The following is a 16,315-nucleotide window of genomic DNA, read 5'->3' on the forward strand; positions in this document are numbered from 1 at the left end:
ATATTAATGTAAACAAATGTTTCAGCCCCTTTGACAGACTTGAAGCACCCACTGCACTGCAACGTATTTTCTCAAATATTAATGTAAACAAATGTTTTCAGCCCCTTTGACACACTTGAAGCACCCACTGCAACGTATTTTCTCAAATATTAATGTAAACAAATGTTTCAGCCCCTTTGACAGACTTGAAGCACCCACTGCAACGTATTTTCTCAAATATTAATGTAAACAAATGTTTCAGCCCCTTTGACAGACTTGAAGCACCCACTGCAACGTATTTTCTCAAATATATAATGTAAACAAATGTTTCAGCCCCTTTGACAGACTTGAAGCACCCACTGCAACGTATTTTCTCAAATATTAATGTAAAACAAATGTTTCAGCCCCTTTGACAGACTTGAAGCACCCACTGCAACGTATTTTCTCAAATATTAATTTTAAACAAATGTTTCAGCCCCTTTGACAGACTTGAAAGCACCCACTGCAACGTTTTTCTCAAAATATTAATGTAAACAAATGTTTCAGCCCCTTTGACAGACTTGAAGCACCCACTGCAACGTATTTTCTCAAATATTAATGTAAACAAATGTTTCAGCCCCTTTGACAGACTTCAAGCACCCACTGCAACGTATTTTCTCAAGTATTAATGTAAACAAATGTTTCAGCCCCTTTGACAGACTTGAAGCACCCACTGCAACGTATTTTCTCAAATATTAATGTAAACAAAATGTTTCAGCCCCTTTGAGAGACTTCAGCTGAAAGTGTCAATAGCTGTTTAGTGTGATTTAATTGTATTATGAAATATTTAAAAAATATTATTATTTTAACCAATTCTAAATTGTTCCGGAAAACTTCTCTGCAAAAAAATAATGTTCAAAAATATTAAAAACAATATACCAAACTAGTCTAGCACCTCCACTTTATTATTGCTTAGAAACAAATTTTTGGATTCATTTTTATTTTATAAGAGGAGTTGAGAATAATGTAGAAAGCGTATTTATAACATCAGGAAACAATTTGATAAATTTCAGTCTGAAAGGATTCTGAATTATAAGTAAACTTAAATGTTTTCCACTTATTATTGGAACCTATTTAAGAAAATTATAAATTATAAGCCATAAATTATAGTCTACAACTGAAGTCATATCGGATGGTATAGTAGTAGTTTACTATAAAAAAGCTATCATGAAAACAATGGTGTGAAACCGATATAAAACGTTTAACGGAGAATGTCTGAACTGTTTTATAAAACACGCATTTTGTCCACCTCCGTTATACTGGACAACCAGAACTGGAATTTTCCAGTATGTGACCGCGGTATGCCGCTATGGCCAATTATCCATCCCTGGACTAATGTCAACACAACAACCACACTATGGCCGTAACACATTGTGGCCACATACCGCATAACTGAGGTCGCCACATTCAATACGCACCACCTCGTTCAACCAGCAAAAGTTTGAACGAACAGAAACAGCTTCAACGAGAAAGTTACATATGTGGGAAATCCCTTCTATTTTATGTATTTATTTACATATAACTGTTTTAATTTTAGAAACTTATATTATGTTAATTTTAACATCTAATGTCTGTTTTTATTTCGTGATACCTTTGACATACATTCAAATATTATTATCTTTTCAAGAATGCTTGGGATATTGTTTAGAAAATGGTAACTAAAACGCTCCTCTTACACCATGGGTGTATATGATATATATATATATATATATATAATATATATATATATTCACTTCGAGTGTATAAAAGCAGAATTGCTCTGTTATATCAATTATTAGACTTCTTGATATAAAGTTCCTTTAATATTTCGGCTTTTTGCCGTTTTCAAAAAGGTATAATACAAAATAACAACAAAGCAACAAAATTTACAAAAGTAAATAAATAAATAAATTTATTTATTTACTTTTGTAAATTTTGTTGCTTTGTTGTTATTTTTTATATATATATATATATATATATATATATATATATATATATATATTCTATTTATTGTTACGTTATAGTTCATAGCAACATCTATAATTTGAAACGACAATTTGTCTACTGTAGTGAGTTCTAATTGTTTTGATTGTAATTTTATAATACTCAGATGTAAATTTAATGATTTTATTCCTTTCATCTGATTTTATTTGACATTTTCCTTGTATTTCTCGTAGACCAGCCGAGTGAGACATCTACCGAGATGAGTCACCCGTACAGCGCTCTCGCGGCTAATGCTGCGCACGCTTTCCTCTACGGCTCCTATAGCAATATCACGTGTGAGTCGTGCCTTGCGACTTGTTTGCATTTTACCTGCAACTAACCACACCATAATATTTTCTATTAACACCGGTGTATGTTTTTTGTGTTTGTTTCTGAGTTGATATAAAATAATATCAGTTTATTGTGTTATGTGATAGTTTAGTTCTCTTTCTGTTTTTTAATGTTTTATCCTACTCGTCGCTCAACACTATGAGGTGCTATAGAATTGTTCGGAACTATATTTTTATTTTTGGAATGTAATCTGTCATTATTTTAAAATAATTAGAAAACAAAAATACACATGTAAATAAGGAATCCATATGTTGGCGGTATGTTGCAGTTGTTATGTTTGATAGTACCGATGTATTTCAAACTATACTGGTTTTATTTCTTGATATAATCTTTAAAAATATATATATTTATCTATGAATGCAAATATTTTAAGTTTTGCAAATATAATGAAATGTATTATTGGATCATATTTGCACGAATATGGCTATGAATAGTGATAACTATGAAATATGTTCAATTAAAAATTAATAGTTTTGTGTTAGAATCGTTGTGTGTTCATATACTTGTCGTTGGTTAAGAACATGGTTAACGGCTTCACGATACAGTTCCGCCCTCGTTTATACACTTGTATAATCGAATACTGTTATTTTTTGTTTCAAATATATTGCCGTAATATTTTAAGATTTAAAAAAATGTTGAGACTTGCAGTGAACTGGAAAAGAATATCATGATAATCATTACTGACACGGTCAACTAACGCAACATATCAATACTTTAATGCATTACAAATATATTTTCTTTAAAATTTTCTGTTATGGATATGATAGATTGTTACTTCTTGACTAATCAATGTATACTTGCATTGTTTGTATCATGCACATCAAACTCCTTGCATCAAACACAACATTACATGTATTGGTCTACTACAATTTTAATAGTTTTATTTAATTACTTGAGCCGATATTTATTGTCTTCTTTCTTCTTTCATCATGTTTTATTCTAATAAGAAAGATTGCTTTTATACGTGCTTTTGTGTTTATCACTAACTGTTTTGATACTCAAGGAGTTGAAAATGTATTGTTTACTATTTAAGCCTAAAATGTATTTCTAACAAATTTGTTTCATTAGTATGTATTGTATGTAAGAGTTTTCGTTTTTAATTATTAAAATACTCTACTTTGTATACCGAAAAATATATAATATACGTGTTCAATTACAACATGGTTTACATTATAAAAGAAACATATTAGGTAACTAAAGGGATAAAAAAATTGAGTTCCCATTCAATAATTACGTACAGAATATTTTATTTAAATTTGTTTCTATACTAACTTGCGTACCGTACTAAAATAACTAATATTACAATACACAGTATTACAATCTTTTTACATAAACACACTCATATTTATTATAATGTTTCCAGATTGTGATTACCTAAATGGAATCTGTTTATCCCTTCCGAAAAGTTAATATTCAAGAACGTATACTATTATAATACCATTCATAAAAACAATTTTAAAACATTTTTATTAACCAATAAACTATTGTGTGCTATGTCGTTTAGTAACAGGTGACTAAAATGCACCAATAAATATATACTAGACTTTAATGTAAAGTAAGCACAGAAAATAACGATTCTCATCATTATATTTATCAAAGAAAATTTTGTAATTCGATATGTAATTTGTATTATCAAGTACATATAATAGTAGCAGTATTCAATAATAAACATTATATTAGCCTCCAATAAAATAGAAAATTGTGTTATTATATTCTGTACAAATAATATAAAAGCCTTCTTTCTCAAATAATGTAATACATTACTTTCATTGATATTTGAAGCACTGACATGTTGATATATTTCAGACAATCTCGTGTCCAACAATATCCACCACAAGAGGGAGGATGAGCTGACAGTTGAGGAGAAGGTAGCTTTGGAGGGACGACCACGGCTGGGACTGATACCTCGGGTTCAGATCAACATCAGGGAGAGTGACGAGTTCAAGGTAGGCATCTAAATCTTGTGGCATTTTTGAGTAGAAACTATATCTAACACAAGAGGAAGTTCGAGCTGACAGTTAAGGAGAAGGTAGTTCTTAAGGGACGATCGTGGCTCGTGCTGGTACCTTGGGATCAGATCAATATCAGGGAGAATGTCGAGTTCACTGTAGTTATCTAAATTATGTGGTTTCGTAGAGTAAAAACAATATCCAATATAAAAGTAAGTACGAGCTGACACCAGCTTTTAGTATAGTGACATGAACGCATTGATTACACCTCGTATATACTGATCTCACCAACATCAATAGCTCTCAAATTACCCTTTCGTTTTACGACATAAATATTTAAATTAATGATAAAATATTATAATAAAACCTTTGATATGGATGTAATATTTAACCATGATGGCAATTTTAAAAAGTTGAATAATGTACTTTTTTATAAAACGGATTACAATTGTATGACTTTTCATTTAGCATTATAGCAACATATCACAGCAACACATTTTACAACACAGTTTTATTGGATTGGTTGATAATGATTTTGTTGCGTTCTATCGGATCCTTCGATACTCCGTTGTATCGATTTATTATAAGTAGTTATTATTTACCGTACCTATGGTGAGTGGGACGGAGTGCATTCGATAAAAGGTGTATTGGAGCTGAAGCCAAATCTTTCATAGGTATTATTGCTTGTTTGACGATTGTACATAATTTTATAATCATCAATATTGACTTCAATATTATGGAAAGATGTTGTCCAAGAAAGAGACACATAGAGAGGGAAGAGAGAGAGAGAGAGAGAGAGAGAGAGAGAGAGAGAGAGAGAGAGAGAGAGAGAGAGAGAGAGAGAGAGAGAGAACTAAACAAATAAAGTTAAGTAAAAGTAGTGTAGTTGAACGTGAGACAGAGCAAGAGAGGGAGGAAGAGGAAAGCTAGAGAGTCCACCGAGAAAGTGAGGGATTATTATTGCTCTTATTTTACATAATTACGCATTCAAATCAATCAACCAACTATCAGAAACAGTTTTAGTAGAGTGTGTACTTATGAATAAACGGGTTTTAACTAGAAGTTTGTAAGTGAGAGAGAAACTCCACTTGAAATGAAATTCACGTTGATTGTGTTCGCAGAACACTAAATAATTCTCTTGGGGTGAATACTAATCATTATTAATTGACTGTGAGCTCATAGTACATTTATTAGACGTCAAGGCACGACCGTAATACTAAGATTAAGGAAAAGTGCGATTAAGGAGGCAATTTATCAGCTTTACAGTCAATTTATGAGCTTTTCTCCACTCTTATGAAGCCAGAGTAGTATTTTAATCCCATCTAACGGGAAGATATTTAATTAGTCTTAAGTTATTTCCCTTAATTTTAACTTTTTTCATCGAATTTTAAATTTATTTGTCTATATTATTAATCCACCATGTTCTTCATTTTACTTCTCAAAGATATTTCTAAAGTAGTATTCAGATACAAAAACAAATTTCAGATTCAAGGCACTATAATTTGTATCACTAGTTAATTATGTAATATTTATATTTGGTATGTATGCATACGATTTCTAGCGATACAATTTTATCCTACAATTACACGTAGATACCAAAACGGTGCACCGTCAAAACGCCAAGTACTTAAACTGTTTTTGTTTAACACTCTTTCCTCCGGTTATCTCAAATCGATTATTTTTTCACTTAAATTGTAAATACTGAAATTATCTGATACAGTTTTCAAGTTACTAATGTTTGCAAGATGTTTGAATCCATTGCAACTGTGGTTTATTGAAGATAATAATTGTAAATATAAATATTATTTATTTTGTTTCCAGAATACCGTAGACAAGCTGGTACAGAAGCGCGGGGCTTCGGCAGTATCCGTGTCCACGTCGTCTTGGGGCGAGCAATTTGCAGAAGCTATTAGGGTCAATTCAGGTACCGTATACATCTTTACATTTTATATGAGTATTGCTAATATACTTCTGACTGGATTTATAAACGAAATTACCATATTTTAAAAACTGTTTGTGTATGTAAATTGCATGCTAAAACATTGCACAACTTATAGCGCGCGATACCAAACTAATTTATAGGGTAGAAATAAAGTAGCTATGACACTCTGTACTTGTTATCAAATCAGATAAAACTGTATCAAACTAATTAATGATATAGTTGAATAGCTTTCTTTTTCAAAAAAGAATCGGATAGCTAAAAATTATATAAATTTTTTGCATAAAATGTAAACAGTACTAATTTTTTCTAAGGTGATGTACTTTATTAAAATATTAATGCTATATTTTACATTGAGTTTTTATTTTAAAAATAGAATTTAGATTTAATGTTTACAGCTATGGTTTTTTGGAAACTATTTATTATTTCATGTAGTACTATGTCAAACTTTACAATGCTTTATAAAACAGTTAAATCATTTTTAAACTATATGTAATTAGTGTAGTTTGATTAGGACATGGGACATTTAGAACATTTGTCCCATTGAGAAAAAAGTTTCAAATGAATAACGTTTCAAAATAAACGTCTTGACCTTTTAATTTTAATTTAAGTATTATACACATGAATCTATTATAGTTTTATAAATCTAGTTCTTAATTTATGTCTAGGCTATAAAACTTTTATACTTGCGTGTTATTCTATAAAATATAAAAGTAAATCAAATAACAGCCATTTTTATCTTAATTACAAAACATTTAATGACTAAACTGAAAATTTTTTCATCGTGCCCATTGTTGTTAGTATGGTTAGTAAAACAAATGTAATTAAAATAGGTTCAGTATTGAACTAATAAACTTTACATCTTAATATTCAAGATTATGATATAAGATGGTAGTTTCTTCGATAGGATGTTTCGATTGTTCCACGGCTATTTCCTACGGAATAGTGCCAATTTCCTGGCAACGTCACATTGCCTCGCCATATCTTGATTTACGTCATATCGCTCCAGCACACCAGGGATTTGTCAAAGGAGCGGTCACATTTCTCAATGCCACAGCGTTTTGGCAATTTGGTGTCGTTCTTTTGTGTGAATATGAATTATATTCAAATATTATACAACAGAAAATAGCTTACCAGTCCTTTAACTTGATATTCAGATCACTAAGTTTTTGTAGAAAGTTAAATTATATTTAAGTTATAATGTAGCTATAAAAACTTATTGAAAATGTTAAGATTCTACATTCTATTTAGTTTTTGAGACCCACAACAGAACTTAGCAAACTGGAAGACTGAACGAACTAAATATTTTCGTCCACTTCAAGTCGTTTCTGCAAACTGTTCCTTTGAAATAGGTTTAAGTAAGTAAGACAAACAAAATAGTCACTACCGTAGAAAAAAGCAAAGATTTATCACAAGACCAAATAAATCAACCTTGAATTCATTTTAGCGCAGAGACAATGCATTAATTCCAGACAAAGTAATCATCAAATAGAAAGTTGAAGTATTTGATGTCAAAGTATCTCCACGGATCTAGATCACAGAAAAGTATGTCTTTTATTACCATTGCAGCGATATACAAGTCTTTTTATTGTAGTTTCTAAAGATACGATATAACTCATGTTGACTTCGATGACTTTCTGTAAAAGTTTTAAATAACCGATCAAACTAAACCTATGCAAGACATGAAACAAACATTACATCCCTAAGACGAGGAGTACTCAAACCAATTATTTAAAACATCTCATCGTGGATTGTAGATTTCATCTCTCGAGTCTATATTCCCCAACATCACGCAAGGTACATTTCGAGAACTGATTAACTGAAGGAAGAGTACTTACTGCTATATACAAGAGAACCTTACATTAAACACTTTCAGTTTTTCTTAAAAAAATACTTTCAGACCATATCTTCCTAAAGCACAGATCTTTTAGTGACCATGAATAAGCTCCCCCTCCCCCAACTATAGTTGCCATTGTACTCTATATTAGCTCTGTGAACAACGAAACTACCAACAACTAATAAGATTTAAACAATGCTGACATGACATTCACTTTTCAGATCGAGAAACAATACCAGAAGACCTAGAACGGAACGAAGGATGACAAATTCTCATTATATTTGGTCCGAAAACTTTTTCTCGCTGAATATTGAAATCAGTTACAACAGTATAATAATTTGATTTGTTCTTTTCGAACTAAAAATATTAAATGTGCAACAAAATTATTGAACATTAGTGTAATAAATTTAAATCCACAACACACTGTAGACTTTAATAATTGACAAGTAATGAAAAGCTTACTATGAGTATTTTGAAAAAAATATAAGGGATGCTAGAGTACATTGATGTACACCTGTTCGCTCTTCCTGTATAGAGGATAGGATACAAAAGGACACATTGCTATTCAAAATGCATAAGATTGGGTCCCACTGGGAGGTTTTGATATTGCCATCATGATTACGTGTTAATAGACAGTTCAGTCCGAATTGTGTTTCAAGAACACTAAATAACATCGCAGTCCTTACTCTGTACTGTAGTGTTGGTTCTTATGTTACGTCAAACTTACCCAGAAGTAAGAGGTAGTTACATCCCCAACGCTTTCGTACAATTTAAGTATTTATAGCACTGCATTTGACCAATTTGTATTTAGTGTATAAATAAAGTAGTTTAATCTTGATTGTAAAAATTTATAAAGTGACCTTACTACCATACTGGCATTACAAATAATAACAATTTTATCAAGTAATAGGTATACGGATTGAATTTTGTGTTTTTTTACTGTATTATTTATTACAGCTGCCATCATTTTTAAATTAGTATACTATAGCAATAGTATTAAAGCTAGTAGTTTATAAAAGCCAAATTATAGCTGCATGCGAGTTATGAGTTTAGTAAAAAAACTAGAAATAGACCGATAAAGTTACACAAAATTTGCTAGGATAATCATCACTTGATTTAAATTATTATAAAAGAATACCTTTACGCATAATAATTTTAGTTTATCATTTCTGTAGAACATATAAATTTATGAGTAAACACAAATATGGCCATTGCCTTCAATAATACTGTATTTAATTAGATATACAGCGTGGGTGTAAACTGAGCTCATCTTGGAATGGAAACCTAGATAAAATATGACCTACATTAGTATTTCAATGGTTATTTTTATTTTACTAAACATATATCCACAAAAGGTTACACCTCGCGCAATATATCTCTGCTATCAATGTCACGGCGGAAGTCTTAGAGCCTCAGCTTTGTAACCCAATAGGTGGTCTACTAGGCGCCACTCGTGCACAGTAAGTGATAGCTTAGTCACCCATCCCCGTACAATACCCTAAATTACCAACAGTTATTTGTTATTTAATTTAAACTCTAGGTTTAGTTTGTTTAACGCTATGACATTTAAATCTGTTAAAATATTTTTGTAACCTGAGCCTAGATCAGATACATTATTATGTTATCCTTATACTAATCCAGCTAATGGGGGAAAAATAGCAGTAATTTAATCCAATATGAAACAAATAAGAAGAATAACATCACAATATCATAAATTCGTGTTAACTTAAATTTGATGTATTTTTAATTACCTAAAATAAAGATAGATAGTAGCCTACAATACATTTTGCAAACAAATTTAATTTGTGAGAATAGTAATAAACTAAAAAAGCGAACATTTTAATGTGTTAGTGATAACTTTCTACACCACGAACTCTGTTGTCACGAAATTGTCCAGTTCTCGAATTCCAGCCAATCGCCTCGGAAATCTTTTTTAGTAGAATGCGTTTGAACCTACTCTCAAACCAGTTAAGTTATTACCAAACAAATTAATAAACATATAAATACTAATCTATTATTACTCAAGCTCTATAAGAATCATATTCCAACGTTTATATTATTTACTTGAAAGCGAACTAAACAATTTCATGTTAAATTATTTCATTAAATAATATCATCAAAAAGAATAAAATTTAAATTTAATGAAATAAAATTTAATATATGTTCTATTAGGATACGTAATTTTAAGTTGTATGTTATATATATTTACAGAGTACAATAAGATTGCAGTATTAATTAACTTTCTATCACGAAACAAAGCGCCGTAGTTAAGAGAAAATGTTGAACTCAGCTATTAAAACGTTTACATTAATGCTGCTTTTACTGTCATGACGAAATTGTGTTCACTATCAGCAACCTATACCTGATGTGTTACATTAAAACTTATTAGCAAAAAAATCTGTATTAATTTCATTAAACTAATTGAATAAATAATTCCATTAATTTTGTCGGTATCGAGAACTATACCGAGAGCATGGAATTTCGAAAATATATTGTATGCTATTTTAAAATTATAAACAATTATAATTCATAGTTACGTACTGGTGGGAGATATAATCTAAGTTTAACCACATCGAGAACTATACCGAGAGCATGGAATTTCGAAAATATATTGTATGCTATTTTAAAATTATAAACAATTATAATTCATAGTTACGTACTGGTGGGAGATATAATCTAAGTTTAACCACATCGAGAACTATACCGAGAGCATGGAATTTCGAAAATATATTGTATGCTATTTTAAAATTATAAACAATTATAATTCATAGTTACGTACTGGTGGGAGATATAATCTAAGTTTAACCACATCGAGAACTATACCGAGAGCATGGAATTTCGAAAATATATTGTATGCTATTTTAAAATTATAAACAATTATAATTCATAGTTACGTACTGGTGGGAGATATAATCTAAGTTTAACCACATCGAGAACTATACCGAGAGCATGGAATTTCGAAAATATATTGTATGCTATTTTAAAATTATAATTATAATTCATAGTTACGTACTGGTGGGAGATATAATCTAAGTTTAACCACATCGAGAACTATACCGAGAGCATGGAATTTCGAAAATATATTGTATGCTATTTTAAAATTATAAACAATTATAATTCATAGTTACGTACTGGTGGGAGATATAATCTAAGTTTAACCACAGACGTTTCATTGTGTGTACAACATAACGTGGATCCATATAAAACCAACTTAATTTTAAGACATATTTTTGTTTTCATCCTTAATGCCAATAATACTTAGGTACTCAAGCATCATGGACTGGAAAAATTATAAAGTAATGACTCAGGCTGTGTAAATGATATGCGAATTAAGTATTCTGTTTTTCACTTTTCAAATTTTCCAGGAACTGCCATTGAAATTGCGCACGGCCTATGTTTTTATTTTAACTTGTGAGATAAATAATAAGAGACTTTTAATATGGAATCAATTTCACAAACACAAGATCGAAAAGAAAAATCATTATTCAAGATATCCCCTATTTTATTAACATAATACAGTTGGTAATTTTCAAACATTCAGAATTATCGATTAAGTATCCAACAACTTTGAAGTGGAATTTACAATTTACCGTGAAAAAGGAGGTAGCTCTATTCTGGGAAACACATGATACAATGATCACGTTCTAAAAAAAGTTCAATGATAATAAATGGTCGACACCCTGAATAGTTTGTATAGTCATTCTCATGTTACAGAAGGCGGAGAAGGCGAGGAGGACGGCCCAGCAGAGGCACCAAGTTGTGGTGGATATGTACTTCACATTCTTACTATCTTCTGGAAAATTCTATTTGCATTTGTTCCACCAGCAGGTACGTTCTATGCATGGAGGAGTAAGTGTGTGTGTGTGTGTGTGTGTATGTGTGTGTTTTTGAGTGTTTTCGTGTATATAACCATGTGTGATATGCTCATGAAACGTTACCTGACTTGGGACCAATTTATCATTACAGGTTTTGTTTTTCCGTAGATTAAGTTAAATGCGAAGTAAATCTGCAATACTTTAAAACCGAAATTTTACATTACAAAAAAATATAATCCTTTATTATTTTTGTTCTATGTAAAGACGGATGACACGTAAAGTGACAGTCATTACCAACATCCAATATTGTCCGAAACATGATATTCAACAGGCTTCAGATTCAGCGTCTGGCACTGGCCTAGACTTATACAAACTCTAGAGTACGAGTCTTGAGGGAACTGAAGTAAACACCCTCATCCAGGATATGGATCCCGAGAGGGAATAATGATTCAGTCGGTGGAGTTTTGTGGGAGAGAGTTACTTACTAGAGCTATATTCTGCCTACAGACAGTATTAAAACTTTGTTATCTTTATAAAACATCTTTGTAGTTCGGTTTTTATACGTTTCATAATTCAAAAAGTCTTTTATATTATTCAATTTCAAATTTTGTTAGTAACCTTTCTTTTTGTAATATTTTCCCCTCTTCGTCGTTTTTGAAGGATACCAGTCATTAGTTTAATAATTTATCTAGCTGTCACTTTAAAGTAGTTCTCAATTTTATGTGACAATTAGTTCTATTTAAAAATGGCAGGGCCTCAATGATAAATTCGTTCCAGCCATATTCGGGTGTTTTGCGTGTTACTAACAACTGAATTGTCCCCAGACATGTGTTCCGGGTATCTGTGTTTTGTGTCCTCCATATTCTGGATCGGAGTGCTGACAGCCGTTATCGGAGACCTCGCTTCCCACTTCGGCTGCACAGTGGGCCTCCAGGACGCCGTGACCGCCATCACCTTCGTGGCCCTGGGCACCAGTGTCCCCGGTAGGTTCTGCAAGCTCTCACAGGCCAGGATGTTCCCAGAATTCCACATGATATGCTCACAGTATATGGTTTATTCAGATGTCTTGAAGTTTCAAGAGTTCTTAAATACTCCAAGCTCATTCTAGTTTCACTGATATTACATGGACAGTAAGTACAGTTATAAGAAACTCAGTTTTTATAATTTCGATATTAGCCTGAAAAAGTCAGAACTATGTTCTCACAACGACATACCGTTCTGCATATCTTTTAAATTGATAAACTGAAGAGGAGGGGTTCAGCAGACTAACCAGGTAAAAGTAATGTATTATTATATGAACTATCCCGCTTACTCTGGCACTTTTAACCTGCACCAGTAATCCAGTTACCCTCTATTTAGTTTTTGCACTTCGTGTGACATAATGTAACATTTGATCTAAATATTATTCAAATAAACAATATTGTGATCTTCTAATGACTAATTTTTCCGTCAAAATATGTTAAATAAATTTTAAAATTATTATAAATCATCCAGTTATACTTATTAACACTGTTTTAAATTACTGCCTTACAAATATTAACCAATTTTAAAAAAATCTTTGTATTATAACTACTATTTTTCTAACAGCAGTTTAGGAAACATTTGTACAAAAATCTATAACATTTCAGCTATGCTAGTTCTGGTGGAGGCCGAAACGGGTGATTATCTAAAGATCAAAAACAGATTTCCAAGACCATATTTTACGTAGTTTGACACTTAATTTTAAACCAGCTTTAGCTACATACATACATACATATATATAGGCTAGTGTTATATCCTCGACATACTTTTTGAACTCGTATATACAGACTCGGAAAGAGATGACATTAAGTTGTCTGATTGTTATGTCGACTATGATCAATGTGCCAGTCGGTTGCTGCTACGTGTATTTATATAGGAAAACTATACTTCCATATTTTTAACCCTTTTAAATACTTCTATTTCGACCTTATTAGCATTACTTTATTTCTTTCTAAAGAAGAATTAAATCCATTCTATTAGTGCAACGTTTGCTTACGTTTTAACGAGGATAAGTACAAGACATTTTGTTTTAGATAGAAAATCAAAAAGCTGCCATAGTTTGGTTCTACCATATTATGAATAAAAAACAAACAATCTAATACTACTTCCGGATTCCTTCAGGTATGATATGTTTTACTGGTAGATGTTGATTAGAGAATGTTAATTTTTTTAGTCACTTTGAAAAGTACAAAGTATTTTGTTTTTGTTTTTAGTTTATGATTATGGGCACTGGTCATGTATAAACCTGTTTTTAGAATACTGCAATGGTTGGCTCTGCTTCTGGTCCGCCATAACAGTGATAGGTATGCTGACAGCAGTGATCGGGGACGTGTCGTCTCACCTCGGCTGTTCGGTAGGGGTAAAGGATACTGTCACTGCAATATGCCTTGTAGCTATGGGTACCAGCTTGCCAGGTATGTTTGTTGGAGCTATCGTGTGGAATTCTCTCATTGGCTGGTCTTACATTACGTAACATACATTAACACACGTTAACATGTGTTACGTCTGATATATTGTGTTATAAGTTTCATTCATAGCATGTAACATTTTCTCAGAAGATATATTTATCATCCTCATTAAAACTAACTTTTTACTAATATGAAAAGACAAATTTGACATCTTCTATAAAATACCCATGACAAACCATTAACAATGAGTGTTCGAATGTAATCTTTTACAAACAATTTTTATTAGTTGGCCATTTAAAAAGAAAAACATTTCTAATGAATCAATGTACTGATAATTTGTTTTAGTACTGAATATTAACCATAAGAATTAAGTGATTGGTTTTGCATGACTTTTAATAATATAGTATCTCATGGAAGAACCTTTAGAACTCTTTTAAAAGTATTAAGTAAGCTTACTTATATACTATATAAGCTTATTTATAAATTAGAAGTTACCCGCGGTTTTGCATGTGATTTCCTGTTGAATAACAGGTACGTCCTACTTATTGTTTCAATCGACCAGAACTTAAAAAGTCACGAATGCCGTCTAACCATAACAGCACAAAGTTATTGATTGGTAGAGCTTTCGTAAACATAGAATAATTAATTATTCACTTCATGGTTTATTACTGTATATAGTTTAACTGGAAATAATTATTAGTGGGGCATATGGGAAAACTAAATTTTGTTATAGTTAAATGTATTAGTAAGCGATGCTAAGGCCACAACTAGCTACCATTCTGTTTATTATTCATTGAGCTATAAAATCCTTTTTGCACATTTACTAAAAACATATTTTGTTTATTCTGACTTCAGTGTTGGTATTTCATTTTAATTACATAACAAAATTAAACTCTGAATCCGTAAAAATATTATAAAGGAGAGTATATGAGGAACACAAACATTAATAAAATACTGTTACAGACACTTTTGCCAGCAAAGTTGCAGCCATCCAGGATGCCACAGCGGACAATTCTGTCGGCAACGTGACTGGGAGTAACGCCGTCAATGTCTTCCTGGGGATCGGCGTAGCCTGGTCCATCGCCGCAATATACCACTCGTGGCACGGCAACCAGTTCATCGTTCCGCCGGGCAAGTGAGTGAAATATACTTTTGCATATATTTTAATTTTGTACTCAACAGACTGACTGTACTTGAGAAACATCTAATAAGTACATTTCCAACTGTTTGTCAATTTTGTACTCAACAGACTGACTCTACTTGAGAAACATCTAATAAGTACATTTCCAACTGTTTGTCAATTTTGTACTCAACAGACTGACTCTACTTGAGAAACATCTAATAAGTACATTTCCAACTATTTGTCAATTTTGTACTCAACAGACTGACTCTACTTGAGAAACATCTAATAAGTACATTTCCAACTGTTTGTCAATTTTAGTAGTATAACCAATACTTTATATGTACATACTCGTTTTGTCTAATTTAAAGTATATTAATTAATGGACTTTACCTAAACATTTTCTCATTTTTAAATCTCTTCAACATTAAAAATGTTTTAAGTTTTTCCGAAATTAAATTCGTTTTAAAGGCTGTTTTAATAAATATACTTCTAATACTAATGTTTAACAACTTTAATTGTAATTATACAATATTTTTTAAAAACTTTAACGAATGAATTTGAAACTCTTAGTATTCATGTATGCTAACATTATAGTATTCTAAATGAACATTAAGATTCAGTAACAATAATACAATTTGATTCTTGGTATTTTTTTCTGCTGAATAGTACTAAATGTTGGCTTTTATAATATAATTAAGTAATACCCTCTTATGATGCAAAAGGCTTAAGCATCTCAAAAAAGTGCTTCACTGTGAAATTTTTTTACGAATGTGTTTTTGTAATGAAGGGCAAATTATTAGAAAACTAAGAGAGTGAGCTTAAAGTGGTGTTATTAGTTTTTAGTCTGAACAATTGATTTAAATATGTAAACAATCGTTTTGTTAAAGACCTT

The 16,315-nt window shown here is 31.3% G+C and overlaps 1 protein-coding gene across 2 annotated transcripts in view; it reads left to right on the forward strand.

Moving 5' to 3' along the window:
* LOC124371310 (sodium/calcium exchanger 1) overlaps positions 1–16,315 on the forward strand; it is a 215,460-nt gene that overhangs the window by 197,156 nt on the left and 1,989 nt on the right. For both annotated transcript variants that reach the window (XM_046829648.1, XM_046829647.1), the window contains exons 3-8: positions 2,175–2,276; positions 4,138–4,277; positions 6,102–6,204; positions 11,771–11,884; positions 14,148–14,306; positions 15,264–15,435. In XM_046829648.1, coding sequence (XP_046685604.1) covers positions 2,175–2,276; positions 4,138–4,277; positions 6,102–6,204; positions 11,771–11,884; positions 14,148–14,306; positions 15,264–15,435 — 790 coding nt within the window. The remainder of the gene's footprint in view (positions 1–2,174; positions 2,277–4,137; positions 4,278–6,101; positions 6,205–11,770; positions 11,885–14,147; positions 14,307–15,263; positions 15,436–16,315) is intronic.

This window comes from Homalodisca vitripennis, chromosome 1 (assembly GCF_021130785.1).
Source record: "Homalodisca vitripennis isolate AUS2020 chromosome 1, UT_GWSS_2.1, whole genome shotgun sequence".
Taxonomy (NCBI): domain Eukaryota; kingdom Metazoa; phylum Arthropoda; class Insecta; order Hemiptera; family Cicadellidae; genus Homalodisca; species Homalodisca vitripennis.